The 14,624-nt window shown below is 44.4% G+C and overlaps 1 protein-coding gene across 1 annotated transcript; it reads left to right on the forward strand.

Moving 5' to 3' along the window:
- Positions 1 to 8,453: 8,453 nt before the first annotated feature.
- On the forward strand, positions 8,454 to 11,363 carry sod3a (superoxide dismutase 3, extracellular a). The gene has a single exon (XM_072563829.1). The coding sequence runs from the start codon at positions 8,746 to 8,748 to the stop codon at positions 9,442 to 9,444; it is 699 nt and encodes a 232-aa protein (XP_072419930.1). The 5' UTR covers positions 8,454 to 8,745; the 3' UTR covers positions 9,445 to 11,363.
- Positions 11,364 to 14,624: the final 3,261 nt, after the last annotated feature.

The raw sequence follows: 14,624 nt of genomic DNA on the forward strand, positions 1-14,624 counted from the left end.
GTCTCTTAAATGTCCCCAATGACCTTGCTTCCACAACTGCTGCTGGCAACACATTCCATGCTATCACAACTCTCTGTGTAAAGAACCCACCTCTGACATCCCCTCTATACTTTCCTCTAAAGCTGAGCTTGACCCTAGCCACCTCCACCTTATGTAAGCTACCTTCTTCCTTTCGACGAGATGCTCCACCGCTCTCGTCATCCAAGGTTCCTTTATCTTACCACTTCTTGCCTGTCTTAGAGGGACATATTTATTCATCACTTGCAACAACTGTTCCTTAAACAGTCTCCACATGTCTATAATGCCTTTACCATGGAACAATTGCTCCTAGTCCATGCTTCCTAACTCATGTCTAATCGCATCATAGTTTCCTCTTCCCCAATTAAATATCCTCCCATTTTGCCTAATCCTCTCCTTCTCCATAGCTATGTAGAATGTGAGGCAGTTGTGGTCACTATCACCAAAATGCTCTCCCACCACAAGATCTGATACCTGCCCCGGCTCGTTTCTGAGCACCAAGTCTAGAATGGCCTCTCCCCTCGTCGGCCTGTCAACGTACTGAGTTAGGAAACCCTCCTGACCACACCTTACAAAAACAGCTCCATTCAAATCTTCTGCTCGAAGGAGGTTCCAATCAATATTGGGAAAGTTAAAGTCACCCATTACAACAACCCTACTACGTCCACACTTTTCCAAAATCTGCCGACCTATGCTTTCTGTAGTGTGGCATGAACCCAAGATCCTGGTTGAAGCCCTCCCCATGGGTACCGAACTTAGTTAACAGCCTCTGCTCGGCCACTTTTCGCTACTGCCTGTCTCGAAGTCCGCCTTAGAGGATGGTCATCCAAAGGTCCAGGGTCAAATGTCCTGGACCGCTGAAGTGTTCTCCAACTGGGAGGGAACACTCCTGTCTGTTGATTGTTGTGTGGTGCCCATTCATCCATTGCTGTAGCATCTGCTCAGTTTCACCAGTGTACCATGCCTCAGGACATCCTGGCCTGCAGCATATAAGATAGACAACGTTGGCTGAGTCACATGAATACCTGCCATATGCATGGTGGGAGCTGTCCCCATGCATAATGGTGGTATCCATGTCCACAGTCTGACATTTCTTGCAGCGCCTACCGTGACAGGGTTGTATGGAGTTGTCCTGAAAGCCAGGCAGTTTGCTACGAACAATGATCTGTTTGAGGTGTGGCAGTTGTTTAAAGGCGAGCAGTGGAGGTATGGGGAAGGTCTTGGCGAGGTGCTCGTCCTCATTGGTAATGTGTTGCAAGCCGCGAAGAACATGGCATAGTTTAGATTAGATTAGATTCCTTACCTTGTGGAAACAGGCCCTTCAGTCCAACAAGTCCACACCAACCTTCCAAAGAGCAACCCAACCAGACCCATTTCCCTCTGACTAATGCACCTAACACAATGGGCAACTTAGAATGGCCAATTCACCGAACCTGCACATCTTTGGACTGTGGGAGGAAATCGGAGCACCCGGAGGAAACCCACGCAGACACCGGGAGAATATGTAAACTCCACACAGACAGTCACCCAAGGTTGGAATTGAACCTGGGTCCCTGGCGCTGTGAGGCAGCCGTGCTAACTACTGAGCCAGTATTTTGGCTCCTGGGAAGCACTGGACAACAAAGGGTACCCTGTCGGTTGCAGCATGTGTCTGTCTCCTGAGGAGGTCATTACGGTTCCTTGCTGTGGCACGTCGGAACTGGCAGTCAATGAATTGAGCATCGTACCCAATTCTTGTGAGGGCACCCCTGAGTACTTCCAGGTACCTGTCATGTTCCTCCTCATCTGAACAGATCTGATGTACGCGTAAGGCTTGTCCATAGGTAATGGCTGTTTTAATGTGCTTTGGGTGGAAGTTGGAGAAGTGTAGCATTGTGAGGTTGTCTGTGGGTTTGTGGTAGAGTGTGGTGCTGAGGTGTCCATCCTTGATGGAGATGCATGTGTCCAAGAATGAGACAGATAGTCGAGAGTAGTCCATGGTGAGTTTGATGGTGGGATGAAACTTGTTGATATCACTGTGTAGTTTTATCAGTGACTCCTCGCCATGGGTCCTGAGGAAGAAAATGTCGATAATATACCAGGTGTATAGTGTTGGTTAGAGGTCCTGCACAGAGAAGAAGTCTTGTTTGAACCTGTGCATGAGGATGTTGGCATATTGGGGTGCAAATTTGGTCCCCATGGCTGTTCTGTGCGTCTGGATGAAGAATTGGTTGTCAAAGGTGAAGACGTTGTGATCGAGGATAAAGCGGATGAATTGGAGGATGGTGTTTGGAGACTGACAGTTATTGGTGTTGAGTACTGAGGCTGTTGCCGTGATGCCATCATTGTGGGGGATGCTGGTGCAGAGTGCGGAAACGTCCATTGTGACGAGGAAAGTTCCCGGTTTGATTGGTCTGTGAGTGCTGAGTTTCTGTAAGGAATCTGTTGTATCGTGACAGAAGCTGGGGATCCCTTGTACAATGGGTTTCAAGATGCCTTCAACATAACCAGAGAGGTTCTCATACAGGGTCCCATTACCTGATCCAATGGGACATCCTGGCGTATTGGCTTTGTGTATCTTTGGAAGGCAGTAGAAGTCACCTACGCGAGAAGTACGTGGTATGAGGGTGCATAGGGAACTCTGAAGGACTGGATCCAAAGTTCTGATCAATGTGTTTAATTCACGGGTGTGTTCTTTGGTCGGATCAGCCGGTAGTTGCCGTAGTGTTCCTGGTTGTTCAGTTGTCGGTACACTTCCTTGCAGTAATCTGTTCTGTTCTGAATGACAATGGTTCCTCCTTTATCTGCTGGTTTGATGACAATATTGTGATTGGTTTTGAGAGCATGGGTGGCGTTGTATTGTGAACGGATGATGTTTTGCTCTATCTTGTTGATGAATCTGGCATTTATATATTTCCTGACAGTTTGAGCATACATGCCAAGCCCAGACAGTCACCCGCCATGGGGTCCAAGTTGACTCCTTCTTTGGTCGCTTCTCTACGGATCCTTGTGATGACTGTTCCAGTTTGACGGTGGGCTCATTGGGATCACTGCTGGCACCTTGAAAGAATTCCCTGAGTCGCATTTGTCTGATGAATTCCTCAGTGTCTGCTGCAAGAGCCAAGGGGTCCGTTTTGATGGTGGGGCAGAAATTGAGACCCCTGCTCAGTCCTTCAATCTCTTCCGGTCGAAGGATGTAGTCCGATAAGTTGATAATAGACTTCCCTGCAGTGATAATGTTGTCTACTGTGGTGCCAGGGTGGGCTTCACTACTACTGGTGAAAATGCCAAGTTTCTCCAGTTTCTTGTTCTTGGTGTGCATGTACGTGGTGTAGTTTTTTCGCCTTGTCTGTTTGGCAATGACACGTAATTGTACTGCTGTATCCTGAGCGCAGGCTGAAGTGTGAACTCCATTTGAATTTCAAGGTTGTGGTGCCTGCTGTAGAGTTGGTGCACGAGATGATTGAGGAGTTTGCGAGAGGTGCAGTGGCAAAGTCCCTCTGCATTGTCTGTGTTGTAGGTCGACTTGAGTGAGTTTGTGATCCATAATCCTTTTGGGATCTTTCCTGCTTGCCTGCTCTTCTGTAGAAACTTGATGTCTGTGTCGATATGTGCGATCTTCTTGGAGATCCTCTCCACTTTTTGTGATTTACATATGAAAGAAGTGAAATTATCATGGTCATTCTAACAGACAGGAGACTTAAATAATCAAGGTATTTTTCAATGTATAATTTCAGTTACTCCATACTGTAAACTTTTGCTATAAATTCTGTTTCTTACAATTGTGTACTCCACAACCACCTGATGAAGGAGCAGCGCTCCAAAAGCTAGTGTGCTTCCAACTAAACCTGCAGGACTATAACCTGGTGTTGTGTGATTTTTAACTGAGAAAATAGAGTAAGGGTAGGACACTGAAACTATCCAAACATTCAGATAAGCAAGATGTTAATAGGAGTTAAGGTCTTGTACTACTCTCTATCATAAGGGAGAAGCTATTTAGCAAACTATTGGGATTGAAGGCAAACAAGTAACCAGGAGCTGATGGCCTATATCAAGGATTTAAAAGCAATGGCTAGAGAGATAATAAAGGCATTAACAGTACATAGAACAGAGAAAAATACAGCACAGAACAGGCCTTCAGCCCACGATGTTGTGCCAAGGATTATTCCTAATCTAAAATAAAATAACCTAACCTACGCACCCCTCAATTCACTGCTGTCCATGTGCATGTTCAGCAGTTGCTTAAATGTCCATAATGACTCTGCTTCCACCACCACCGCTGGCAATGCATTCCATGCATTCACAACTCTATGTAAAGAACTTATTGATGTCTCCTCTATACCTTCCTCCTAATATTTTAAAACTATGACCCCTTGTGCCAGTCAATCCTGCTTTGGGGAAAAGTCTCTGGCTATTGACTCTATCCATGCCTCTCATTACCTTGTAAACCTCAATTAGGTCACCTCTCTTCCTCCTTTGTGGGCAGCATGGTGGCACAGTGGTTAGCACTGCTGCCTCACAGCGCCAGAGACCCGAGTTCATTTCCCGCCTCAGGTGACTGACTGTGTGGAGTTTGCACGTTCTCCCCATGTCTGCGTGGCTTTCCTCTGGGTGCTCCGGTTTCCTCCCACAGTCCAAAGATGTGCAGGTCAGGTGAATTGGCCATGCTAAATTGCCTGTAGTGTTAGGTAAGGGGTAAATGTAGGGGTATGGGTGGGTTGCGCTTCGGCGGGCCAGTGTGGACTTGTTGGGCCAAAGGGCCTGTTTCCACACTGTAAGTAATCTAATCTGAAAGACTATTACTCCTTCTCTCCAGAGAGAAAAGCCCAACCTTAGCCAACCTCTCTTCATAAGACAAGCCCTCCAGTCCAGGCAGTATCCTGGTAAACCTTCTTTGCACCCTCTTCAAAGCTTCCTTATCTTTCCTAAATAAGGTGACCAGAACTGGACACAATATTCCAAGTGTGATCTCACCAGGATCTCGTAGATCTGTAGCAAAACCTCATGGCTCTTAAACTCGATCCCCCTGTTAATGAAAGCCAAAACACCATATGCTTTCCTAACTACACTATCCACTTGGGTGGCAACTTTGAGGGATCTATGCACTTGAACACCAAGATCCCTCTGTTCCTTCAAACTGCCAAGAATCCTGTCTTTAATCCTATATTCATCATTCAAGTTTGACCTTCCAAAATGCATCACTTCACATTTATCCAGGTTGAACTCCATTTGCCATTTCTCAGCCCAGCTCTGCATCCTGTCTATGTCACGCTGCAGCCTGCCATAGCCCTCAATACTATCAACGGCACCTCCAACCTTTGCTTCATTGGCAAATTTACTAACCCATCCCTCAACCTCCTCATCCAAGTCATTTATAAAAACTACAAAGAGCAGAGGCCCAAGAACAGAGCCCTGCGGGACACCACAGGTGTTCCAGAACAGACTAAATTCCAAGGAGGTTTTGATGAATTAGGTTACATCACTGTACAATAAGGAAGAAGAGACAGAAAGTTGCAAACTATGGACCAATTAGTATAATGTCTGTCATTGGGTACATGTTAGGGTCTGTTATTAAGGAGGAAATAACAGGATATTTAGAAAAGCTTTATGGAATCAAACAGAGTCAACATGGTTTTGAGAAAGGGAAATCATGTTTGACAAAATTGCTAGAGTACTTTGAGGACGTAACAAGAAGATTTAATAGAAGAAAACAGATTGATGCAGTGGACTTTGATTTTCAAAAGACATTTCATAATGTACTATATAAAATATTATTGCCAAGACAGGAGTACATAGGAATGGGCATAATTCATCAGCATGGATTGAGAGTTGGTCAACACACAGAATACAGAGAACCAGGATTAATTGCTCTTTTTCAAGTTAGAATGCAGAGTACGACAAGGATCAGTCCTAGGGTGTCAATTATTGATCGTCTATGATTTAGAGAAGAGCCAATGTATCCAAATTTGCAGATGTACAAGGATAGGTGGGAAGGATATTGTGATGAAGACATAAATGATCTGCAAAGGATATGGATAGGTTGAGTGGTGGGGAATACATTTGACAGATAGAGTTTAATGTAGGAAAGTGTGAAGTCATGCACTTTCGTAGGATGAGCCAAAAAGCAGACTGTTATTTAAGTGAAGGGAGATTCCCAAAAACAATGCAGCACAGAGGGTTGTAGGTGTTCTTGTGTATAAAACACACAAAAAAGTGTGCAGACACAGCTAGTAATTAAGAAAGTAAATGGCATTTTGGACGTCATTGCTTGAGGGTTGGAGTTTAAAAGTAGGGAAGTCTTGGTCCAACTTTACAGAGATTGAGGGAGGATGCTCCTGGAGAATAACGTACTGTCTGAGCTTCATATTTAGGAAAGGATACATCCACATTAGAGGCTTCCAAAACTGATTCACTAGGCTGATACCTCAGATGAAAGGATTATCTTGTCAAGAATTGCTAAACAGGTTAGGCCTTTATTCATTAGAATTAGAAGAATGAATGGTAATTTTGTTCAAACGTACAAAATTCTGAGGGGCCTTAGAATCCTTACAGTGTTAAAGTAGGCCATTCAGCCCATCATGTGCACACTGACCCTCCAAAGAGCATCCCACCAGACCCATCCAACTCCCCTCCCCACATTTCATATGGCTAATCCATCAAACCTGCACATCTTTGGACTGAGAGGAAACCAGAGCACCCAGGGGAAAACCCACACAATCATGGGGAGAATGTGCAAACTCCAGACAGACATCCAAGGGTGATATTGAAATTGGGTCTCTGGCACAGTTAGATAGCAGTTCAAACCACTAAGCCACTGTGGAACACCAACATATATGTTCTGAAGACGTTTCCATTAAAAGGAGAGTCTTGTACTAGGTGACATAGTTACAGAGTAAGTGGACACTCATTTAATATTAAGATGCAAAGGAAGTTATTTTCTCAGTAGGTGGTGAACCTCTGGACTTTCCTATCCCAGAGAACTGTGGAGGCTCGATCACTGACAGCATTTAAAAGAGGGAGGTAAATTTTTGAAATATAAAGAGTTGAGAGCTGGGATAGATCATCCATGACTTTATGGAATGGCAGTTTTGAGGTGCTGAATGGCCTAATCCTGCTCCAATTTCTTATGTTCTATAGGACCAAGACTCACACTGTTAATGTTCGAACAAAATATTTACAGGAACTCTTACCATTTGGGTTTTATATTTCTGGCTAGCTTTTCTCGTACTCTAATTTTCCCCTTTATTCATTATTTTGCTCATTATTTGCTTTTTAGTTTAGATTAATTATGCTCAACTTTAGAAAAGAGATGCATAAACCTTAAATATATAGCTGAAAGGATATCTATTTTATATATGAATGTGCAAGTCGCCATTTTGCTACAAAATGCACTGGAAACTCCTGATTCATCCAAACTCCATTATAAAAGTCCCTCTCATTTATTTTCAATCATTCTTATGTCTATTGAAGACGCTATGATGGCAGTTTTCTATGTTAAATATTTGTGGGACCGGCTACTGTGTACAAATCCAATTCTGTGATATCTGTGAATGAATCGGGATTATTAAGTATTGAAAAGTGAGGAAGAGCAGAATCAATTTCAAGCATGTTTTGGCTTCAGGGGAATTATTAACAATCTGCTGTAAACCTTCAAAATGATTTAAAATCTGCCTAGTATTTTCTGTCAACCCTTGGTAACCGAACCACATATCCGCCGTCCCTCCCCCGTTGATGTTCACTGTCAGAAATTCCTTCCTACAGGCATAAAACATTTCCTTAAATCCCTTTCCATAAACACTCCGATCACCCATTGAGATTGATTTCTAGATGAAAATGTGTATAATAAATATAATTTAAGAAGCATTTTAAAATAGTATGTTCTATATATTTAACACATATGGCGCTCCTGATACTGCAGCTGGTAGTGTTGTTTTGGAGGTATGCTCTTGTATTAACATCAGGCAGTGAGGATAGAACTGCAGGATGGTAAGACCCCAGTCACGGGCCAACAGTGAGCACAATGCGGGCGGGACAGGCCACTTATAAAACCAGGCAATTTTGATGTACTCCCCAAATTAACAGCCCAACGGTGAAAAGTCTAAGTATTCCTAAAACGGGAGTGCATTAGCAATACTGTACCAAGTAATGCTGATTTCATTTGCTCATCAAACCTGTTCTTGTTTTTGTTTTTGAGTTTAGTGCCCCCTTTACAATGGGATTATTTGATTTGTGAGATTTGCCCCCCCCCCCCCCCCCCCCCAGGGGAATGGAAAAATGAAAACGATTCCAGTATTTTTAGTCTCCAACGTGTGCACCACTCCTCTAATGTGAACTTTTATCCCCCTGTGAATAACGGGGGGATAAAAGTTCACATTTCTGAAGGATTTGCCTTGACAGCTGCGCAAACATTTTCTTGCTTTGACCAACCACAGTTATCTCGAGAGGGCTTTCGCCTCTGCAACTTCGGCTCTCAATGCTCGTGGTAAACAGCAGCACCTTGCCACACGTACATGCACTTACTTTGCTTTGGTTTCGGGTCCTCAAGCAGAAAGCGAGCTCTCAGCTGCCAGCTGATAGGAGGGACTGCTGGAACTGGCGAGCTGACGTGTTGTCCCTGCTTGTGTAACTTTGGAAGTAACTCCTGTATTTATTGCCTGCGTTCCCCTGCGCGAAACAGTGCAGGAACGACCTCTTCACATTCACAGACAGCAAGCCTGCTCTCAAAACCCTGATCGCCGGGGTCAGAACATGAAACACTTAAATGGGACAGGAAACTTGTACAGTTCAGGGCTGCAGTTGCTGCTGCTGGCGGGGACCCTCGCACTGCAAGTGCCCCAGGCCCTGGGCTACTTCAACACCAAGGCTATTGCTGGGATGTCAGACCATATCAAAGGCACTTGGCTGAAGCTGAAACCTATACTGTCCCCTCGGGACTTGCCCGGGCTCTTTGCCGTGTGTCACATCCAGCCCAGCTCTGACCTGAGGGCTGGTCTGCCCGCTATCAGCGGCTACATCCTCTTCCACCAAAAGAGTCCCGATAGCAGCTTGGATGCATACTTCGAGCTGCAAGGCTTCCCGATGGACGACACACAGTCCGAGCGAGCGATCCACGTCCATCAGTTTGGGGACCTGAGCGGCGGCTGCGGCTCCACCGGACCCCACTTCAATCCGTTCGGGGTGAACCACCCGAGCCACCCCGGGGACTTCCACAACTTCAAGGTGAAGAACGGCAAGATCATCAAGCACCTCATCCACCTGAAAGCCAACCTGTTCGGAGTTCACACCATCCTGGGCCGCGGGGTGGTGGTCCACCAGGGCAAGGATGACTTAGGGTTCGGGGGGAACCCGGCAAGTCTCCAGAGCGGGAACTCCGGGACAAGGCTGGCCTGCTGTACCATCGGACTCAGCAAAGGAGACCTTTGGCAGCAAATGGTGCCGAAGGAGTGAAGCTGCTCAATCTCCTGCTCCTCGGGTGCTGCCTGACCTGCTGTGCTTTTCCAGCACCACTCTCTCTCGGCTCTGATCTCCAGCATTTGCAGTCCTCACTTTCTCCCTGCTGATCTGCGCCAGGCCAGATTTGTTCTCAACTTAAACAATGTAGAAGTTTCGCTTGCACCAACACGCACGGCTCGTTTTGATATATGTTGCCTTGTTTAATCGGCAAACGCTAACAACCTTAGTAAATAACGCACGCCTTCCCAATGCAGATACCCGGGTGTAATTCTGGATTAGTGGTGCTGGGAGAGCACAGCAGTTCAGGCAGCATCCGAGGAGCAGTAAAATCGACATTTCGGGGAAAAGTGTCTCGTCTACACCCCGCACCTCCGCCCTCAGACCCTACCCCACCAACCGTAACAAGGACAGAACGCCCCTGGTGCTCACCTTCCACCCTACCAACCTTTGCATAAACCAAATCATCCGCCGACATTTCCGCCACCTCCAAACAGACCCCACCACCAGGGATATATTTCCCTCCCCACCCCTTTCCGCCTTCCGCAAAGACCGTTCCCTCCGTGACTACCTGGTCAGGTCCACGCCCCCCCTTCAACCCACCCTCCCATCCTGGCACTTTCCCCTGCCACCGCAGGAACTGTAAAACCTGCGCCCACACCTTCTCCCTCACCTCCATCCAAGGCCCCAAAGGAGCCTTCCACATCCATCAAAGTTTTACCTGCACATCCACTAATATCATTTACTGTATTTGTTGCTCCCGATGTGGTCTCCTCTACATTGGGGAGACTGGGCGCCTCCTAGCAGAGCGCTTTAGGGAACATCTCCGGGACACCCGCATCAATCAACCAGACTGCCCTGTGGCCCAATATTTCAACTCCCCCTCCCACTCTGCCGAGGACATGGAGGTCCTGGGCCTCCTTCACCGCAACTCCCTCACCACCAGACGCCTGGAGGAAGAACGCCTCATCTTCCACCTCGGAACACTTCAACCCCAGGACATCAATGCGGACTTCAACAGTTTCCTCATTTCCCCTTCCCCCACCTCACCACAGTTCCAAACTTCCAGCTCAGCACTGTCCCCATGACTTGTCCTACCTGCCTATCTTCTTTTCCACCTATCCACTTCACCCTTCCCCCGCCCCCGACCTATCACCTTCATCCCCTCCCCCACTCACCTATTGTACTCTATGCTATTTTCTCCCCACCCCCATCCTCCTCTCACTTATTCTGTACACTTCAGGCTCTCTGCCTGTATGCCTGATGAAGGGCGTTTGCCCGAAACGTTGATTTTACTGCTCCTCGGATGCTGCCTGAACTGCTGTGCTCTTCCAGCACCACTAATCCAGAATCTGGTTTCCAGCATCTGCAGTCATTGTTCTTACCCGGGTGTAATTGTCCATTTAATCTTACAGCATGAACGATCACTTTCACTTTTTATCTGCGTGGCATCGCTTATCGATATTTGTCCAAAACCGCGGGGACTGGGAGATGGCGTTATCAGAAGAAATAGCAAGTCAAGTTCTGGGATGACTTAATATCACGAGTTGCATTTACAATGCATTTTAATTTCTGCTGTCATTTTCTACTAAGATAGTTTTATTAGTTCTTTTCATAACTTTCCCGAGTTATACTAAATGAATCTGTGATGTAGAGGAGCTGATACACTGAAACTTGAGGAGATAAGTCTGGCTACAATGTCCTCAATTGGGCAACACTGCCACGATCGGGTTTCAAGGATAAGCCGCACGGAGTTCTTGTGCGTTTCTGTTTGGCGACTTGTTTGGTTAAACAGTGTGTATCAGAATGTTACGTTCTAAGATACTTTTCAAGGATTTCATCAGTCATATTTCAATGATAACATTTTATGTCTTAGAACATGCAAACTTTAATAAACTGATTATCTTGCAATTTTACTTTGTGTCATTCACTTCATTTCTATAAAAATGTTGCAGAGTTGTAATAGAACCATTGATCAGGATGTTTTGACTTGTACAAAAATAAATTCGGGAGAGTAAATTTTTATTCATTGAGCAACAAAAACTATTTAGGGAAGTTTGCTTTGTGTATTTTCTTTTGCAATGAGAGATTACTAGAGGCTAATATTAGAGTGCTGGTTAAATGGATGGTGGAGGACCCTCAAGACATTTAGGAAGTGTTTAAATGAGTACATGAACTGCCATAGCACACAAGGCTATCAGTCAAGTGCTGGTAAATGGATCATTATAAATGGATTCTTGATGACTGGCATGTACATGTTGGGATGAACTACCCTCTTCCATGCTGAAAAAGCTCTGACTTAATGGGTAGCAAAATACATTTCTGAACTAATGAGTTCTAGGAGAAGTGATCTGCTACTTCAATCTTTTGCTTTGTTTGCTTTATTGATTTCTTTGGCCAAATTAGTAAGTAATGTATAATACTGTTTGAACTTCAATCTACACCGCCACACCCCAGTGACAGAACCAAACATAACAATCAAACTTAAAGAACCAGTGGGGTTCATGCACTTGTGTGAAGTTAGATAGTTATCAGTTCAAACCCTACACAAGTGTCATTCATCTCCTTCAGTGAAGTACTGTGGAAATTCTATATTGCCATTGGGGTTATATTTCAGCTGAGCCACAAAACTGAAAGGGACCTGATCAACTAGTTCATCAAAATTAACAATTTAAAGAGAGGCAGGGAACTTACAGTCATCCAAAATTATAAAAAACATATTGACTTTACTCCCAAAAGTAAATCATTTGTTTTAAAATCAGTTGAAATATTCTAAGGATATAAAAGTGGCTGTCATCTTGTGGATTTTACATTCTTTCTAGAATCAAAAGGCATTATGATTTAGCGAGCTGAATGTGTAATTAAATTATATCTATAATATCTTGATATTCAAGTTTTAAAAATCTATTATACAAATTTGTGGCATTAATTGATATTGAAGTCCCAGTATGGTCTAATATAGCCCATTTATCTGCATTAGTAAACCTCACATTGGGGTTGATCTTAGTGTCCCTAGATTAGGTTGAGTGAAAACAACCAAGCTATGTATTCTTGATTAGGGGAAGGGCATTCACTTAGTTGGCTTGGCAGCTGGTTTGCAAAGCAGAGTTTCGCTAACAGATCAGGTTCACTTTCTGTACTGACTGAGGTTACCACAAAGGTATAGTTGTAGACTGATGATGTCTGGGACACTGTCACAGAACTATGCAAATTACTGGAGCGACAGCATGTAACAGTCCATGGCCATCAATCCCAATGCTGTCAAGGTGACTGTTGTGTTGATCTTTTATGCAATTGGCTCCTTCCAAAGAGTGTTAGGAGATCCGTGTGGAAGCTTTCAACCCTTAACCCAAAAGACTGCATTAATGCATTTTGAACTGAATCATACTGCTTAATCTATTTCTCTGTAGCAAGGTAAGTGCAGTAGGCAACATTGCTGACTTCTTTCAGGTACAGGGCACAATAGATAGTATATGATTTGCATTAAAAGGGCTGTAACATAATGTAGCTGAGTTCCTCACCAGAAAAGGGTTCCATTCCATAAATGTATAAGTCATCTGTGATCATTGGTGCCACATCTTAGAGGTCTGTGTCAGGTACCCTGGAAGTTGCCATGCTGCCTATATCTTTGATAACTCTCTCATTGCTGCATTATTTCAAGGGGCAAATACTTTACAAGGATGATTATTGGGAGACAAAGCTACTGTCTGCAACCATATTTGATGACCTGCTAATTTGGTCAAGCCTAGATACAACACATTGTTTGACCAATGGAAGGTGGAACAGAAGATAGGCCTCTGCAGATAAGTTTCTGATGATTGAATCAGTCTGGCATACCTTGCAGTATACTCCAGAGTATATCACATAATACTAGTATGCCATGCTGTGCAAAACTGGAGCAAGGAACAAAGTGATGTAATGATGTCTGAAAAGATAGAAGAATGGTAGCAATCTTCTGAGGAGAAAAGTGATGACTTGAGTGGGAGGACCATTAACCTCTGCATGACAACTTGCAACAGCATCAGCACAACAAGCCAATCAGGGCTTAATTGACACCCAGTTCCAGTAGATGTGAGATGCATGCAATGATCACTCATTGACTGCAAATTTGTTGGTGCTTGAAAGGCAAGCAATCCCTGTCTGTTCTGACAAGTTAAATGCAGTTACTGCCTGTTTGCGTTTTATTCGCTTTTCCTGTTGCTAGTTAAAGTGAATGTTGTGAACTGATGAAGGCATTCAGGTACGTGATGGGTTCACATTGATCAATGAGAGTGTTGAGCTACATCATTAACCTTTACACCAAGCAATGTATCTTTTGTGATTTCAAACTTCATCTCAGCTCATGTTTTGTATCTTCTGAGTTAACTGCCCTCTCACCTTTCTGTAGTCTTTCCCTCAATAAATTTTCACAAACCTATATACACTGGCCACTCATTGATTGTGTCATCTCAGATGACTTCACAAATCTCTTCAAATTAATATCATTCTCCACACACATGCTCCTTCCCCTCCTCAATTTTGCCTCCTCCTTTATCTTCCTATGGAAAAGCTATATACCCAACTTGCTCACAACTGCATTTTCAAAGCAATTAGCCTTTGGCCTTCAGTTCACTATATATTTCTACAACTATTGGCTTGCTTTTTGGGCTGCACTAGGCATTGGAAAAACAGCAGCATTCTTAGATAGGTTTGCAAGGTGGGATATAGCTAAAGAGAGATAAGCTGTGTACCATGGTACTTAAATAGCAATGAATGAATAAATGTGCACTTTTGTATACCATGAAGTGTCAACCATGCCACTATGTGCTATGAGAAGCATTTGTTTTTGTTGCCGCCCCCCCCAGAATATGCATGGTGAAGGGCATCTCTAGACTGCCAGTGTTTGGCCAGGTGTGCATCTCAGTTTTAAAGAAGACCCTGGTGCAAAGGATACCAAGATGCCTTGGTAATAGCGAATACCTCAGCCTGTGGCAAGTGGGAAAATACAACAAGTGGGCATTCCAGCAGTATATTGAGGCAAAGGCTGACCATATATGTCGAGAAGATATCACGATTTGTGTATATGTGATGTAAATACTGTGAGGATTTTGATGTTCTTTGCAATATGGCAGGTATAACATATGCAAAATAAATGGTGTGAGCAGGTAAGCATGGTGACTCAGAAATCTTGCCAAGAA

The sequence above is a fragment of the Chiloscyllium punctatum genome, chromosome 1 (assembly GCF_047496795.1).
Source record: "Chiloscyllium punctatum isolate Juve2018m chromosome 1, sChiPun1.3, whole genome shotgun sequence".
Lineage (NCBI taxonomy): Eukaryota > Metazoa > Chordata > Chondrichthyes > Orectolobiformes > Hemiscylliidae > Chiloscyllium > Chiloscyllium punctatum.